General features: G+C 40.7%; 1 protein-coding gene across 1 annotated transcript in view; it reads left to right on the forward strand.

Annotated features, from left to right (window-relative positions):
• cacna1ha (calcium channel, voltage-dependent, T type, alpha 1H subunit a) overlaps positions 1-17,500 on the forward strand; it is a gene marked incomplete at its 3' end in the record, with an annotated part of 61,179 nt that overhangs the window by 4,955 nt on the left and 38,724 nt on the right. The window contains exons 4-9 of the mRNA XM_080043640.1: positions 3,111-3,270; positions 6,731-7,055; positions 10,838-10,930; positions 12,351-12,589; positions 13,120-13,691; positions 16,920-17,086. Of these exons, the coding sequence (XP_079899766.1) occupies positions 3,111-3,270; positions 6,731-7,055; positions 10,838-10,930; positions 12,351-12,589; positions 13,120-13,691; positions 16,920-17,086 (1,556 nt within the window). The remainder of the gene's footprint in view (positions 1-3,110; positions 3,271-6,730; positions 7,056-10,837; positions 10,931-12,350; positions 12,590-13,119; positions 13,692-16,919; positions 17,087-17,500) is intronic.

The raw sequence follows: 17,500 nt of genomic DNA on the forward strand, positions 1-17,500 counted from the left end.
GGTCAGTCTAGATACAAACAGACAGAAACAAACATAGCTCACAGACTCACAGGTATACACAATATCAGACACCCTGGGGATGTTTAACAACACTTTACTTCCTTCATTTTTCTTCAGTTAAAAAAGACAAAACAATCTATTTTGGACTCCATCTCATCTTGTGTTTTCTTTTTCATATTTCATCTTTTTTTATGGGTGCAAGCCAGCCAGGGCTCGGAGCCAGGCTAACGTTGTTTCTTCTCCCTGCTAACCGTCTCTGTTTGTCTCTGACCTTTCTGTTATCAATCTGTCTTTTTGTTTGTGTAAGGGGAGAGGAAGTATCTCTTGTTATACAGATGTTAAATGTGTTTGTGTGCCGTAGCCTGGTTACGGTGAACAGCACTATAAGTCTCTGGGCCCTATTTTCACCAGTCCAACGTTTTGCTTTGACCATCTTAGGATACCGACAATATTGAGATGTTAACTTTAACAGGGTGCCCACGAGGGACTTTCACATTCTTGCCCCCCCTTTGGACAAAAGCGGTAGTGTTTTTACTACGCCAGCTGTTGTTCCTGGGTGAGCGTACCCATGAAAAAGGCATTAAGAAAAATCATATTAAAATAGCATTCTTTCTTTGCAATGATGGTCTTGTTAGCTATTGCATGTCATTTATGGTCATCAGAGGAAAACATTCGACTGTTTCAGTAATATTTAAAAGTTCCTTGTGGCACCTTTAAATACAGAAACATTGTATTTAAACACTCCAATCAGTCCATATGATTAAATAGACATTTAATTTAAAGTTTAATGTTGATAAACAGCTGCATTATACCGGTACAAAAATCCACTCTGAGGGCAGCAAGACAGAGATGTCAACAAATCTGCAGTGTACGATTTGAAAAGTTATGTGTCAGAGCACTTCGCCATTAGCCACGTTACATCCACTGTGTCTACCTTCACTAAATCACATGCAAATGACATCAGAACATACTACAAAGAAAGCACACACCTATCCATCAGAACTATTGGCTGTAACAGATTGCAGGCCTGGTCTTGGTCCGCCTTTTGGCATAGAGAGACTTATAGTCATAACAATACGCCATGGGCTATAGCCTCTGTAGCCACTAGCTTCTGTAACTCAAGTGCAGTCTCTCATTCAGCACCTCTTCATTCTGTCAATGTATAGTAAGGAAATCAGTACTGGTGTCTTTGGGATATTTTCCCCTGTGCCTCAAGCATGTACACAGACATACTCATTCCTACAGTATATATAAGATGTATGTACGTTTTTTTATTTTTTTTGTTTGCCCCTCCATAGATATTTTCTATTTTGTGAGATACAGGAAATGGCAATAGAGAATAGATAGTTGATTGACATTACCAAGAGTGATATGTTAGGAGAGATAAGATCCCAGTCAGAACAACACAAGATAATGAGACAGATTGGTGATGGATTGACCCTCACCTGCTGTCACGCAGCTCACAAAACAACACACACAGTAGTGATGATTGATGTTTGACTAAATAGTCAATGATGGATGGATCTAGAATGTTCTACATCCCACATACCAAAGGGTAACCCCCCCATCTTAAGCCATTGAATGCTGTGCCGCTATTTAGAAAAAATGTGTTTTGGACAACATCAACTTTGTGGCTAAATCATTGTTCACACAGAGGTACACACAGCTAAACACAAGAGAGATGATACACACCAAACACTGATGAGTCATTCCCTCTGAGTGGGGACACTTAAAAGACTAACACAATCAAAGATGTCCACTGTCTAGACACTTTATATGCTTCTAACAAGATGGGGATGTTCACATTGTATTGATTTTGTTTCCAGTGTTGTTGTTGTTGTCAAATCTGGTTACATTTTGTGGTTCATTAATTTTTCCCCCTTAATGATTTCTTCCATGGACTAAAATGTTTACAAAAGACAAAACAAACTATAATATCCACTGACATTTTGCTCATCTCTGCCTCCAAATATTCATAAATCATTCATCCTATTTGACGATTGTATGAGTTTAATTACTTAGAGAAAATGTAATTTATATGAATTAGCTTCTGGAACACAATTCAATTAGAAAATACTGGTATTTAGGCCCAAATCAAAGCATTTAATTTAGTTTTTCGCTTGTATTTTTTTATCACATGATGATGGATTCAGGGATAACTTTTCCTCTAGTCGCACAACAAAAACCAAATCTGGAGATTACATTTTGAAGACACAAGGAGATTCAAATTGAAATAACATTGACGATGTAAAAAATAAAAGTAACACTATGGAAGTGCCGTACTGTGTACATGATTTCAAAGTGACTTGGTTGGCTATATGTGAAAGGGGACAGAACACATTGTGAGGAGCTCTGGGGACTATATTCGTTACTCTGCCGATGCTAAATGCATCTGACAACTGGAGATGGATGCTGGGCGTGTGTGGTTAGATAATACTGGCCCGGGGGAGGCTTTAGGTTCAAATCCCGTGGGATAGAGTAACGTCAAACTGTCACTTTTAGTATAGTCATAATCACGTTGGCTGTGGGGGTAGGTTGTGAATTCCAAGCTCGCAGGATCAATAGAGGTCATCAGGGTGTACGCTAACCAGAGGGCTAGTAAAAACAGCTACATGCAACACCACATGGAAACCTCAACTACAGGTGCATCTAAAAACAAATTGAATATCAATGCAAAGTAAAAAAAATAAATAAAAAATATTCAGTGATATAATACAAAAAAGTGAAGCTTTCATATATTCTAGATTCATTACACAAACTATAAAAGTGAATTGGATCTAGAATAAACATACTGTACTTTTCCGAAGGTTGACATTTCTGTGTTAGAAATAATTTTTTTGATTGTGATTTTCTAATATTGGATTTTTTATTCCATAAGCTGTAGGATGTAAATTCAAACAAAAGAAAGTCCTTGACATATTTCAGTTTGTGTATTGAATCTAGAACAAAAGACAGTTTCACTTTTTGATATTGTTATTTTTATTTAGATGCACCTTTTATATTCAGTATGATGTAAGTGAATTTTAAGTAGCTGGCTATATGATTTGTCTTGTTTGGTAAACTATATTCATTTCTAATGGCATCTTTACTCTGTGTGTCCCATCGTGTAGGTATGCGTATCTTGGTGACCCTGCTGTTGGACACTCTGCCCATGCTGGGGAACGTCCTCCTCCTCTGCTTCTTTGTCTTCTTCATCTTCGGCATTGTGGGAGTCCAGCTGTGGGCGGGGCTACTGCGTAACCGCTGCTTCCTGGGAGAGGACATCCGATCGTAAGGGCAATTTGGTCTCCATCTGGAAAAATATATATGCATTTCCTACTTTTCTCTTGTACTTTTTGTGAAAATCAGTGAATTTATCCTCCCGATACGCTACACGTCATTGCAGTGTGTGCGCTGAAAAATATCCAGTGTTAATAAACAGCCTAAGACGGGCATGAGGAGATATTCAAGGATTTTGGAAAAAAGGGTGATTTTAAAAACAAGTGTTCTCCAGAATCACTGACTCTTTAATTCTTTGGCCAAATCCATGGTAGATTTTCAAGGAAGAAAGTACTTTGCTGAGATTTAGATATTTTCCAAGTTATCTTTCCTTCAGTCTAGACAGAACACAGATGAGTGAAAGACACAAACTCCATCAGCAGACTTAGAAGTTGCAATGAATTTTTAATCCCCCCCTCCAAATGGAAAAAGCCTACCATCCACCTTGCTTTTACAAGTGCTCCTTTGCATCCATATGGTGGACTGGCACAGCCTCCAGCGTGCACACGTGAAACATGCTCACTGCACTTGAGTCAAACATGATCTTTTTACTTCTTTCATCCTTCTTTCCTTTCCTCTCTTCTGCTGTCTCTTGGTACATCATGTTCTAAGTTGTCATATAGGGTGTAAAAGTCAGCAGTTGCCTGTAAGAGAAATACTAGGCATTATTACTTGTGTGTGTGTGTGTGCAAACTGTTCAGCGCCATCAGGATATAAACAACTGCCTGGCCTTGTACAGGGAGAAGCAAGGCGAGAGAAAGACACAGAAAGAGAAAGAAAGAGAGAGACAGGGAGAGAGAAACGTTGATTTTGAATGAGATTAGTTGGAATTGCAGCTCCATGTTATATAACAAATGCTTAATTAACTTGCCTATGAATTATAACAGTCCAATACAGAAAAAAATATTAAAGCCACAGGAGAGGAAAAAAACGAAAGGGGAATTTATTTTTTTATCGTTATGCCCTTTGAGAATAAAGTGGAAATTACGAGCATAAAACGGAAATCTGTCAACGTCTCTCCAACTTTACCACAGCCTCCAACCATTGAGTGCATTCCGGACATGGTTCCTTCATTCATGAAATTGTATTTCTCACTTTATTTCCAACATTTCGACTTTATTCTTGAAGTTCATAATGAAAAAAATGTTCCTCCTCTAATTTTCTTTCACTCTTGTGGCCATAATACTTTGCTGTAGTCCATTGCAGCAGTTTTAAAAGAAAAAGAGAATAGAAACTTATCCTATTTGTGACTCATTTGGTTCTTTCAAATTGCATTTTGGAGGTTGTGACTCTGAACCCAAAGATAGATAAGATTTCCAAAAAAAAACAATGTAAAATTGAATGTGCAGACAGGATAATTTGACAGCCCAAACACCTTGGACAAAGAATCAGCATAACAGGAAATGATATCATATCACCCAACCCAGGCAGACTCTGTCAGAAGAGGCTGCATTTAAATTTTTTACAGCATACACTCTGTGAATGTCATACATAAAAACCTGTTCCCCCCCTGATTCATCTAATTTTATCTTGTCATAAATACGATACATATTTTAAAAGAGCAACAGACACACAACCACTATCTCCCAAATAGGAATAACACAGAGAATACACACACACACACACACACACACACACACACACACACACACACACACACACACACACACACACACACACACACATACACACAGGGAAAAGATCGGAGTCACTGATTTGGCCGCTTGGTTTGAAATTATCTGACAAGCAAGAGAAGCTGCTTCAATGTCCACAACCTCACAAAGCCAAATAGATGTCACATAGATATCCTTGAACTAATTCTGTTACTGATGTAATGGTACAAACTGTACCCGCAGTTAACATTCTTCTAGTGCTTAAGAGAGAGAGAGAGAGACAGAAAGAGAACAGCAGCTTAATATTTCATAGCCATGGCTCCGGTGTTTTTTCCCTCACAGAGCAAATGGTTGTCTGACAGTCGTCTAGTCGTTATACAAATCCTGACTTTTAGTTGGCAATATATCTTGTGCACACTCTCAACGTCATGCATAAGCTCTATATTCTCCAGTTAGGGTATTTTGAAAATTGCAAGGAGGCTCAAATGTTCTGCATGACTATTCGCTTCCATAAGATAAAAAAAAAAATAAGACTTTCTTTTAACTTTTTCTCCATCCCAATAGTCAGCCCAGCTTAGAAAATGTCCTCAGGGCCGTGGTGGAAAAACAACAGTGTTTTTTGTCTGACTTAAAACCATTCCAAGTCCACATTTTACACTTTGAATCACCGGAGGAGAGTCTTGTGAAAGGGACATAAAATAGATGGCTGCAAGCAAAATGGGGAAAAAAGGACATGAATGGTTGCAACATAAGTGGAGTGGATCAGTGGACAGTTTGACAAAGAGTAAACATACCCCCCCCCCCCCAAACAGGTCCTTTCCCCTCCCCACTAGTACTTTCAAGAGTGAATGTCACTCTCGCTGTTACAGCACTCTCTCCACTGTTGTGGAGGCCTCTCCTCTCTAAAGGGGAAGGTATAAATAAGAAGGTAAACTATAGGACGCACTTGCTGCTTTCTGGCATGTGTGAGGAAACAGTTTTCACCGTGGTTACTGATACATGCCGCCCTCACTTGATTTACTATGCGCTGTTTCAAAATATCCTCAACATAATAAGCATTGGCTATTAAATTAAAAAAACGTTGCTCTTGAATTCTAGCTTGGAATCTGAACATGCAACTGTAAACAAAAAGATGTTATAGCCAAAAATGAAATCCAGCCTAACTTTGAACTACCCTCTCTAAAGTAAGATTGATTGATACAGACAGAGAATCAACTTGGTAGGCATAGTTCTTACCAAGAATAAAAAAGAGGATAGAATAACTGAATAATTTACTGATTGAGATGCTATGAAAGAAGAGAACACTCAGGTTAAAACAGTGTGATAATGATGTGGGGAGTAGCTTGTAGTTCATTGTTCCTGGTGGGGTTTTGTGGCAAATTCAAAACATAATATCAGTGATTGGATGTGTGTCTTTTAAATGAGCTCAAGGAGATATCCACTCTCATTGATTACCCTGTCTGCCAAAATCTAATCCCTGGTTCTATTTGAGAAACTCACTTTTAATAGCACAAGGGATCATATAGTCTAGTTTTTCAGGGAATTGCACATTAAGAGCATTTACAAAACATTTTCAACCCCAAAAACGTATGACAAATAAAAAAGATGTCATCTAAATGATTAATGCATCCATAATTCATTTGTTTTTGTTATTATGTTCTGTTCATTTTTTCATTTCTTTTCATAACAACTTCAAAAAGTCATTTAAATGCTTAGTGTATCCATAATACATTAGTTTGTGTTACTCTTGCTTTTCTTTTTTCATTTAATCTAATTTTAAATACAGAAAAAAAATGTCCATCGCAATGCTTCATGTATCCACAATGAATTCATTTTTTTGTCATTCTTTTCCTGTGCAGAATCTACAACTTGTCTATAAGTCCCTACTACGAGTCGGAGGAAGGTGAAGACAGCCCGTTCATCTGCTCGGCTCCCCGCGAGAACGGCATGCTGCGCTGCCACAATGTGCCGGCCTACAGCGACGGGGCGGCCGAGTGCTCATTGGCCGCTCCCCAGCAGAGCTCGCCTCTGATTGGAGCGTCACTGGCGGTGGGCGGGGCCAGCGTCAACGGCTGTGTCAACTGGAACCAGTACTATAACGTGTGTCGCCCCGGGGACCTCAACCCTCACAAGGGGGCCGTCAACTTTGACAATATCGGCTACGCCTGGATAGCCATATTCCAGGTGAGTAGCAGGGACAAGTGGGATGTTTTAAGTTTGAAATAGTTGGGTTGAGTTGGTTGTGGTCCAATTTGGGCTCTTTTGTGCATAAATATAACCGACGGTGATGTATCAGGGACCTGGATGATTCAAATGAAGTTATAATGCGTGATTGTTTTGCATAAACGAAGTCAAGTAAGCAGGTTTTTCGATCAAAAACAGCACAAGAATAGCCAATGCTTTTCCTCAGGTGTGTTGAAAATGTCAAAGTCGATTCTTCTAGAAAATCATTTTCTCTCCAATATCTGCTTGTGAAAATGTAATTTTCTTTTTCTCTCTTGCTGACTCCATTTTCCCCCTCCCTAGGGGCTGTAAATAGTTTGTTTTCCCCTGCTCTCAGCCATATTGTTAACTCTGTCTGTGTCTACTTTGTGATATGAATTCCAGAGCCTCTATTACATCTATCCAGGCCCCCGCTGATAGACCTGTCCCTTTGCCTAATATACTTTGACTTGAACAACATGACTTTCTCAAAAAAAAGTCTTACCCCAAAACAGAACAAATACTCGAGACACAAGCACACATGCAAACGCACACACACACACACACACACACACACACACACACACACACACACACACACACACACACACACACACAGCCATACTAATCCCAGTAAGGTACACACAACTTTCCAGACTGTGTGTTCATGTGTGTGTTTGTTCGTTTGTGTGTGTGTGTGTGTGTGTGTGTGTGTGTGTGTGTGTGTGTGTGTGTGTGTGTGTGTGTGTGTGTGTGTGTGTGTGTGTGTGTGCGTGTGTGTGTGTGTGTGTCTGTGTGTGGTGTCAGCTCTCAGTCGCAGGCTTTTAAAGATTACATTTTTGCTGCTTTTTTCCCTTTTATGATGGTTTAGTGAGCATCCGTCTGAGTCTTGGATGAGATTAGTTTCTTTAGCCAGGCATATGATGCATTTGTGTGTGTTTTAGCATCTGTCTTAAATGCTAGTGTTCAAGTGGTGGACGCAAATGATGATTGAAGAAGTTGTAAGCATTAGTCAAGGGTTATTAACACATTCAAGTGACAGTATGCGTAGAAAAAAGTTTCTATCTATTTTGATATATTTTATTTATTTTTTGTCTTTCAAGTTGCTACGAGGAACTTTTAAATATTTCTTAAACAGTCAAATTTTTCCTCTGATGATCATGAATGACATTAAACAGCAAACGAGACCATTAGTGCAAATAATGCTATTTTTATACATGTCTTCTCACCCTGGAACTAGAGCTGGCATTGTAAAGACACTACCACTTTTGTCCAAAGGGGGTGCAAGGATTAACAAAAACTGAAAGTTCCTCGGAGCACCTTTTAAAAGGTGTGTAGTAATGGAAATATTTCATTTAATTTATGACAGGCATTGAGCGATCACATTTGCAAGTCTTTGATCACTTACCCAGGACCTCAAAACAAAACAACTGAATCATATTTAGGCATGATATACGGATTATTTGTTGAGGGGTGGATGAAAAACGGGAATTGAAACGTCAAATAAAATTGAGCGAAAATGAGACAGAAAAATGAAAATGGTCGCGATACAGACACAGGCGGAGAAAGATTACAAAGTCTTTCGAGTCTGCATTGAATGTACAATGAGTTGCTCGGCCTGGTATCCCCAGTCTACAGCTTTATTCCCTCAGTATCTGCAAATATAAAGAACATGAATTATACATGTCTCTACGCAGGCTTTTGAAAATATTCTCAGCCCATGGCTCCAAATTGAGTTCCTTCAGAGGGTTACAGTGAGGACTCCTCTGGACTGTAACTAGCTATTCTGTCAACATTGGGCTTGACTGTGGCTGCCTACGTTTTGGCCATACAAACTGACATACACCACAATGACCACTTTTACCAGGACATCTTTCCATGTTGGTGAATTTGGAAGTCTCTTAAATTTTGGTCATTAGAAATGACATTTCTGAAATGTTAGCCGGCTATAACAAGGTCAGAACCTGACAAATCCAGTGGCTTGGTTAGGTTAATTGTTTTAGACAACACATCTATAGCATTTTGAAACATTTAGCTGAGGTTTCTATTTTAACATTCACATCATTTCTCTCTATCGCTTGCCTGCAGGGTTCATGCAGTAGAACATACCTTCATAGAATATGAATGCGGGGGACAATTGATTTTAAAGGCGTATGTCACTCAAACAAACCCATCCCCCCTGACCCCATGATGAGTGTGGTCCGACTTCTATCAACACTGTAAGGATCAAAAGAGGGAAGAGCCTTTTAGCTGACAATGAGAGTGGAAAGAAGGAGGGATGACATATAAAGAAAGAGAGAAAAGAAGAGGAGTGGAGTGGAGTGATAAAGGATGAGGCATCTCGGGGTTAACAGGCCAGTCTTTCTGTCAACCTACAGGTTAATGACTACTATTGATGGTGGTGACACACACACACACACACACACACACACACACACACACACACACACACACACACACACACACACACACACACACACACACATACACATAGACTCACATGTTATGCCAGAGTGACCTAAGGGTACACGACAACCTGTTCTCTGGTTAGGGGCTGAGGAAGAGGGTCAGGATTTGTTCTAGTTAATCTTGTGGGTCTCCTCTCTTTAATAACCAACGTCAGCTGAGAAATCTCCTCTCTTTCCTCTCTGCGCGGCGGCGTATCATTGGCCTTTTAGAGCCTGACACAAGATTATGATTTATTAGAACGTGCTGGTCCGGGATGAGTTTTCCTTTCATCTACTTTGATATAGAAAATATGTTCTTTTATACTTCAAAGACAGATATCTTAACTGAGGAGCAGTGTGTTCAAGCCTGTTATGACAAGGCCTGGTTGCAAATGGCCCTATATGGTCGGGCTAGATGGTCCTTTGGTATTCTTGCTTTCCAGTTGTTATGTTGTTTAATAATGCATGATTACTTGTTTGGCTAACTAAAGCTATTTATGTTTTTGCACTCTGTTTGTTTCTATAGAACAACACGTGTCCAAAAGTAATATGTTATTGGCTCAGAAATGAGAATCCACTGCTCACTCTTTAATCTGGTCCAAGGAGAGCATTCCAGTAGAGAGGATTAGATGCCTCTAGGTGTGTGTGTGTGTGCCTTTGTTTGTGCATACTAATTTCCATTCTTGATGTCTGTTTATGTATGATTCTTTATGAGTACACAGGTATGAAATGCATTTATGCACGTGCCTATTGTTAGCGTGCATGTTTGGACTCTTAAACATTATGTGTGCTTGCTGGTGCCATTGTAGCGTGCGTGTGCTAGCAGTTTATATACCATAATTTGCCGTGCTGGCCATGGTGTAAATGTTGAGGTGTGTCACCGGCTTGGTTTAGCTAAGCTGTGCTATGGCTTTTGTGCATCTCATCGTCTCAATGGTTCATTAGCATAGGAGGCTACATGAAAGAGCTGCATCAGTCCCCTGACACACACACGCACACACACACACACACACACACACACACACACACACACACACACACACACACACTAACACACACATACACACATATAAGGAGTTGGAGGAAGACCACAGGCTTTCTTCTGAGGAGTAGCCATTGAAAACAGAATTGGACATGTACTGCATCTGACTGCTGTGTACTCTGGTTGTGTCTGTGTGTGTGTGTGTGTGTACTCATGCGTGGGCGTGTTTGGCAAATGTGTTTTTTGTGGAGACAAGACAATGCCCAGGTCTACAAAGGGATACTTTTTCATAATACAATGTCTCCCTCTCTCTGTCTGTTTGTCTCTTTCACCAGGTTATCACACTGGAAGGATGGGTAGATATCATGTACTATGTCATGGACGCTCACTCCTTCTACAATTTTATATATTTTATACTGCTCATTATCGTAAGTACCCTCTTGTATTTCATTTTGTGAAGAGTAATAAATGTTGTTGATATTTAAACATGCTGCTATAGGACTACAACACTGGTCTACAACCAAAGCTAACCAAAGCAACATCCACTCCAGAATTTAATGAGCCCAACCCCAACAGAGCTCAATTCATCACTGACTTTTTTTTTGGGCCAAAGTCAAGTTTTGCACATGAATTACAAGTAGAAAGTTGTTCACAGTGGAAAGATATGTATGATTTGCTTAACATAACACACTGTTTTACATGTTCTATAAAAGGAAGTATATATTTCAGAATATAACTACAGAAGCACTCTGAACTCAGCGCTATCTGGAATACACACAACTCTAATCCTTCTGCTCTTCACACGAGTCTACTCAGTCTGCAGTATCCTAGTTTGACTGCTTCACAAATATGAATATGAAGAAAACCTTAGCTCCTGCAAGATATTTTTTTTGCATTCTTGCATTTCAGTCCTAGCTTTGGAAAAAACCCCAGAATAACCTTTTCATGAAGTGAATCAATGAACTGTGCTCTGTTGAACCCCACAGACTTCTTTTTTCGTGTATATTTTTTTCTCTCGTATCGTGCTGTTGTGTGGTGGGGGGTTTTCAAAGATCCCAGCTCTGACTGTATACTTTACAATGCCGTTTGAGCTCCTTGCCGGTTGTCGGTTGTTTGATGTAAAAAGTGCTTCTTATGCATTCGGAGGGAGAGAGACGGAGGAAAATAAATTAAGTTAACGTAGAATGTCAGAGAGATGAATGAAAAAGAGAAGATGGATAAAGTGCTCTTCTCATTTCCCCTCGCTCTCTCAGTAATGGATAGTGAGGGCATGTTAAATAGACATTTGATCATAAAATAGATAGATACTTCTATGACTTTCTGTCCAGGCCACTTAATCAGAAGACAATTAAAATTCAAATATCATCCTTTTTAAGTAGTGCTAAAAAACTGAGTTAGATTTGTTCTCCCAGAATCTGTTCAAACAGGCTGCATCTTAATAATACATATGGCTTGATACGCTTGGAGCCACAAAGTCAACAATGAGTTCCTTCAATAAAATGTAAAGGTGGAGTCAGCAATTTTGGAGAATGCTTGGGGGCCCTTCATAGCTAGCAACATACCATTTTACAGAGCCTAGTGTGTGTAGTAACACTAGATTTTATTTCAGCTCGCACACAGTACCTATGGAGAGGTAGTAAAATGTGAATATACAGGATATTCACAGATCTTGACCAAAACTTTTTTGACAACAAGCGTTGTCCAGAATCGCTGACTCCACCTTTAACATGCCCTTTAACGGGGTATGTTTGTGACAGAAAAGTTGTCAGGAAGACTCCCATGTGCTAACAAAGCTTCTATGTTTTGATATTGTTCTCGCTATTCTTCACCTCCTCCTCCTCCAAACAGGTGGGCTCTTTCTTCATGATCAACTTGTGCCTCGTGGTCATCGCCACCCAGTTCTCTGAGACAAAGCAACGGGAGAACGCTCTGATGAGGGAGCAGCGCGCTCGCTACATGTCCAACGACTCGACACTGGCCAGCTACAGCGAACCTGGCTCGTGCTACGAGGAGATGCTACGCTACATCAGTCACCTTTATCGCAAGTTCATACGCAGACTGCAGAGGATATACTCTGGATGGCACAGGTGAGCTATGGGGCTGTTATTGTTTTTGTTTGATATGTTCAGGAATATCCAATGAAATATTAGGCCTAATGAATTTTTTTTTACAAGGTGCTACAAAGAATTAGGATTTCTCTCTAGACACACCGTGTTGTGGCCTTCTGTGATATTATGAAGATAACTGATTAAAACATTCCCTCCATTCAAAGTATATTCACACTTCCCCAGGCTTTCCCCAGCAGTTCTTTAGTCTTGCTGATCGTCCTGGGGACTCTTTGTAAGACTGTATGAGTCACTAAGGGCAACTTACATTTCTTTTTTTTTATGAGCATTTAATAACCATGTCAGTGTGTGCTATGGAAATGTAGTATCTTTAAAGCCCCCAAAATGTGTTAAAGCCACGTCCCTAGAGATGCATTCACATAAAAAAAACACAACAAAAACACATACACACACACAAAACATATTACAACTCTACATAAAACCCTGTATTTATACCTCTATCCATTTCCTGCTATTCATCATTTTCACTGTCTCTTTTTTCGCTCCCCCAGTAAAAGGCGTAAAAAGGTGAATCCCAATGGCAGCGGCGGAGGCAGTAACGGCGGGGGGAACGGCCACGGCCACGGCCACGGATCCAGCCGGGGCTGCGGCGGGGGAGGTCTGGGCCCGGGTAGCGCCCTGTGGCTAAGGCCCATCCACAACCTGCTGCAACACCATCAACACCAGCACTGTCGCCTTAGCAACGGGGGGCAACACACCACCAACATCACCGTGGCAGTAACGGCAGAGCACACAATGGACGGAGGAGAAGGAGGAGGAGGAGGAGGAGGGAGGGAGCAGCTGGAGATGAAGTCAATTCCCGTCCGCAGAGGAAGTAGCAATGGAAATAGCGGTGGCGGTGGCGGCGGCGGCAACTCGTCCGGCGGCATGGGGACGTTGCTAGGGCGACTGAACGGGGGGATGAACTACCCCACCATTCTGCCGTCGTTCGTGTGCAGCTACAGCAGCAAGACGCCGCCCCCCCATGCCCAGCAGAGTCCCACAGAGCAGCACCCGCCAAACCACCCGGCGTCGGAACACACGGAGATGCTCAACAAGCTCTACCAGCTCATGGGACAGCACAGTAAGGAAAAGCTCAAACACATATACTGTATATACTGTACAGTGCATTCCATACATTAAAAGGAATAGTTCAACTTTTTTGTTGTTGTTGCTTGTTAGAAAGAAACAGTTATTTCTAACTGTGCGTGCATTTTTGAAGGAGAAATAGCCAAAGGTTGCTCATCATCGCTAGTTAGCTTAGCTCAAATACTGGTAGTCAATGGGGAACGTTAACTTTCCCCCTCGGGCAGTAATACAATAAACATTACAACATGTTACGTGCTCACTGGGACTGCACTCTATATTTTTTTGCACTTTGTCATATTATAATCAAATATAATTGCATGCCCAGTGTGCTGTTTCCTTCAGGTATTTGATTTTAAAATGACATAAAATGCAAATAATATAGAGTGCAACATAATTCAAACAAGTACACAGGAGCGTTAACTGATGTCGCATCTGTTATCTTCTGACTTCCCTTTGACTACCAGTATTGGTTATAGGCTAATTAGCCATGAAAGGCCACACACAGTTAAAGGAATGGTTACAGTAGCCTTGCCTTGACCCCCGAGAGTAAAGCAACACGCTAGAAAAAAAAAATTGAACTATTCCTTTAAGGACCATAGATGGATGTGGAAGCTGTTACATCACCTGCGTGGGCGTTTTGGATGGACGATTTCGAGGTCTGGAATGTGACCATCACATGGTTAACATCATATTTTTTCCCAGGCAGAAAATCCCAATTTAGGCCACCCAGTGAAACCTGAGTCATCTTAAGGCAGCAGCAACCACTTTGAGTCACGTAGAAATAAGGCATCCGGCATGCCCCATTTTTAAGGCTTAATAATCCTTCATGTGCTCCTGTTATATTTCTATTTTCAATTGGGTTTTGCCGTCCTTTCTTTCCCCTTCACCATCCGTACTGGGTGCTCTCTCTGGATTTCCCTCGGGCTCCATTAAGTTTTTTTCATCACGCTTAGCTTTCGTCTCCGTCTTTCATCTTTATCTTTGCTCTTACTTTTAGTGAAAAACACCTCTGTCCTCCTCCCAAGTTTGGCCAAATCTGCTGTGTGTGTGTGTGTGTGTGTGTGTGTGTATGCATGTGTGTGTGTGTATCTCAAGGACACACAGACAGAAAATCCATGTCTCAAGAGTTACAGTCATCCGTGCAGAGAGGTGGATAAAGGGGAGGGTTGAGGAGGAATCAATGTGGTGTGTAGGGAGTAACATAGAGTGACATAAAACAACCGAAGCGCAAGGTTTTCAATGTTTTTTTTGTTTTTTTGGGCATTTTTATGCTTTATTGATAGTGTAGAGACAGAGTTGAAATGGGGCAGAGAGGGGAGTGACATGGAGAGATCGACCGCGGGCTGGAATCGAACCCGGGTCCGCTGCTGGCCGAGGCCCATGGGGGGGACGCCCTACCAACTGAGCTAAGGGCGCCCCCTTCAATGGATTTTTTAAGAAATTATTAAAGATGAGAATAGTAAAATAGATATTCAGATCATTCAGATGAGTGAAAAAAGAGGAGGGTAACTTATGTGGGGTGGAATGAGGCAGATGGAGAGCACAGAGACAACTTCAAACTGCAGGTTGCTAAAAAAAAAGAAGCAGCACTGGTATGAGGGGCTTGTCAGTTAACTAAACATAGACACACATACACATACACACACACACGCACACACATATTCACACACACACACACACACATTCACACACTAACTGCTGCAGAGATTGCAAACATTATCAAGTGCACATGAGTTAGTCCCTTGCTAGAGTGAAGAGTGACTGTGCGACACGTGATAGCCTAAAAAGATAGCCTTGTTCTTTTTCAGCACTCTTCCTCATTACTGCCCTTTTTTTTTGCATCACTTCCCGTAAAAAAAAAAACACATTAAGATAAGACGTTTTTAATTGACTGTAATGGGCTGTGATTTAATGGTTTGCAGTGGAACCGAAGGCTGGAAGTCTAAATGAGTGAACTTCTCCAGTCACTGTCGGTTACATCTCTGCATCTGTTGTTTCTAAATATACTCTTCAGATGACTCAATCTCTGGCTGGACCTTTTTAATGGAATGAAGTTAGAGGTCGGAAATTGAATGCTGTTTTTGGGTTGAATTATCCCTTTTTACTGTAAGAGCACCTGTGTAAATGCAGTATTTTTCAAGTCTGGTGCTCTCTAATCTGATTTCAGCACAAATTAGATTAGTCATCAAATTGAACTCAGTGCCATATAAGGTAATGTGGGACTTGGATAATGTTAAACAAGCTTTTTTTTTCTATACCATACATATACTTTGAATGAAAACAACCTGTCAGACGCCTGAGCCGAAGCACTTTATTTATTTGCCGCAGCGATGTCGAAGAGATTAGAAAGGACGTTGAAAAATGACTACTCTCAAAGCCCTATTCTTTTAGGTATCAGATACTGCTGTAAACAACATGGGGCGTGCTGTTGGAAGCTGTTTTTGAAGAGCTAGTTTTCCCAGAAGTCCTGTTTTTCTTCTGTTAGTTTTCAGGTGTTTCTTTGCAGTTCTTCCACACTGATTTTTTTTCTCAGAGGATGTAGTCAGAGAACAGAGAGTGAGAGGGTTCTGGTACAGTGCTGCTGTGGGTATACTCCAAGTAACTTCAAGTATTGCTGAACCAGCTTGTTTTGGCTTTTTCTACTGCGATAGGAGATCCACTCAGCACTGCATGCAACATTTCCCTCGCAGCGTATTCGTCCTCCTTCATCATTTTTAATAATATAAAGTCTCACTGCCATTGTCTCTCTTTTCCTATTGTGATTTAAAAAAAATGCATTACACGGCAGTATTGTTCCCTATTAAAACTACTACACTGTGGGGACATTTTCTTTGGATAGCAACTAACTAAATATCCCCAAAGGTGCCATTTCCAATAGGCATGAAGGTGACATTTCTCCTTTCAAAATAAACACACACACTCACACATATACACGCACACACGCACACTATCATTGTTTCTGAACAATAACGCTACATTTTGAGATATTATTTTTAGTAACCAATTTATATATTAAACCATAACATTCCCAAAAAAACCAGAACTTCAAAATGTTGTATTCAGTTTTCTCGCAAAAATTGACAATGTCCCATACAACTGGTGACAGGCTGATGCAAAAAAAAACTAACATATTTCTCTTACTCGGTGAACAGCTAAATCGACAACAGCAAAAATCCCCCTTTGAAATGTGTGACTGTGTCCACCCGTGTCCCTCTTAATACAGGACGTCAGAGGCTGCTGTACCAGCTAGCCAGTGTGGTGCCCAGCCCTCTGCTCTTGGAGCTGCTCAGCTGCCCGATGTGCGCCCGCAGCCTGGAGACACTGGAGCTGGAACTGGGAGACATGGAGGGAGGCAGGGGAGAGAACGACGGACTGCACGACTTCCACCAGGTCAGCATGTAACCTAATGGGGATGGTACACTTAGGATGAGGGGTTTCGTCAAGGAAATATAGTGGGTAAAGGAATCTCAGCTGGTGAGAATGCAGTGGGTACATATCTGTTAAAATAAAGGCAATTATTTGTTCTGAACAATTTTTTCTTAACTTTTATTGATTGATAATTTTACCTATTGTATACTCGGTGTTGTTTATTTTCCACTTTTGGAATTTATTTTAAAGGTGCTCTGAGGAACTTTCAGTCTGTGTTAATTTATGCACCCCCTTTGGACAAAAGCGGTAGTGCTTTTACTACGCCAGCTGTAGTTCCTGGGTGAGCGTACCCATGACAAAGGCATTAAGAAAAACTATGTAAAAATAGTATTATTTGCACTGTTGGTCTTGTTTGCTGTTACATGTCCTATTTGA

This window comes from Ammodytes marinus (assembly GCF_949987685.1).
Source record: "Ammodytes marinus genome assembly, chromosome: 16".
Taxonomy (NCBI): Eukaryota; Metazoa; Chordata; class Actinopteri; order Uranoscopiformes; family Ammodytidae; genus Ammodytes; species Ammodytes marinus.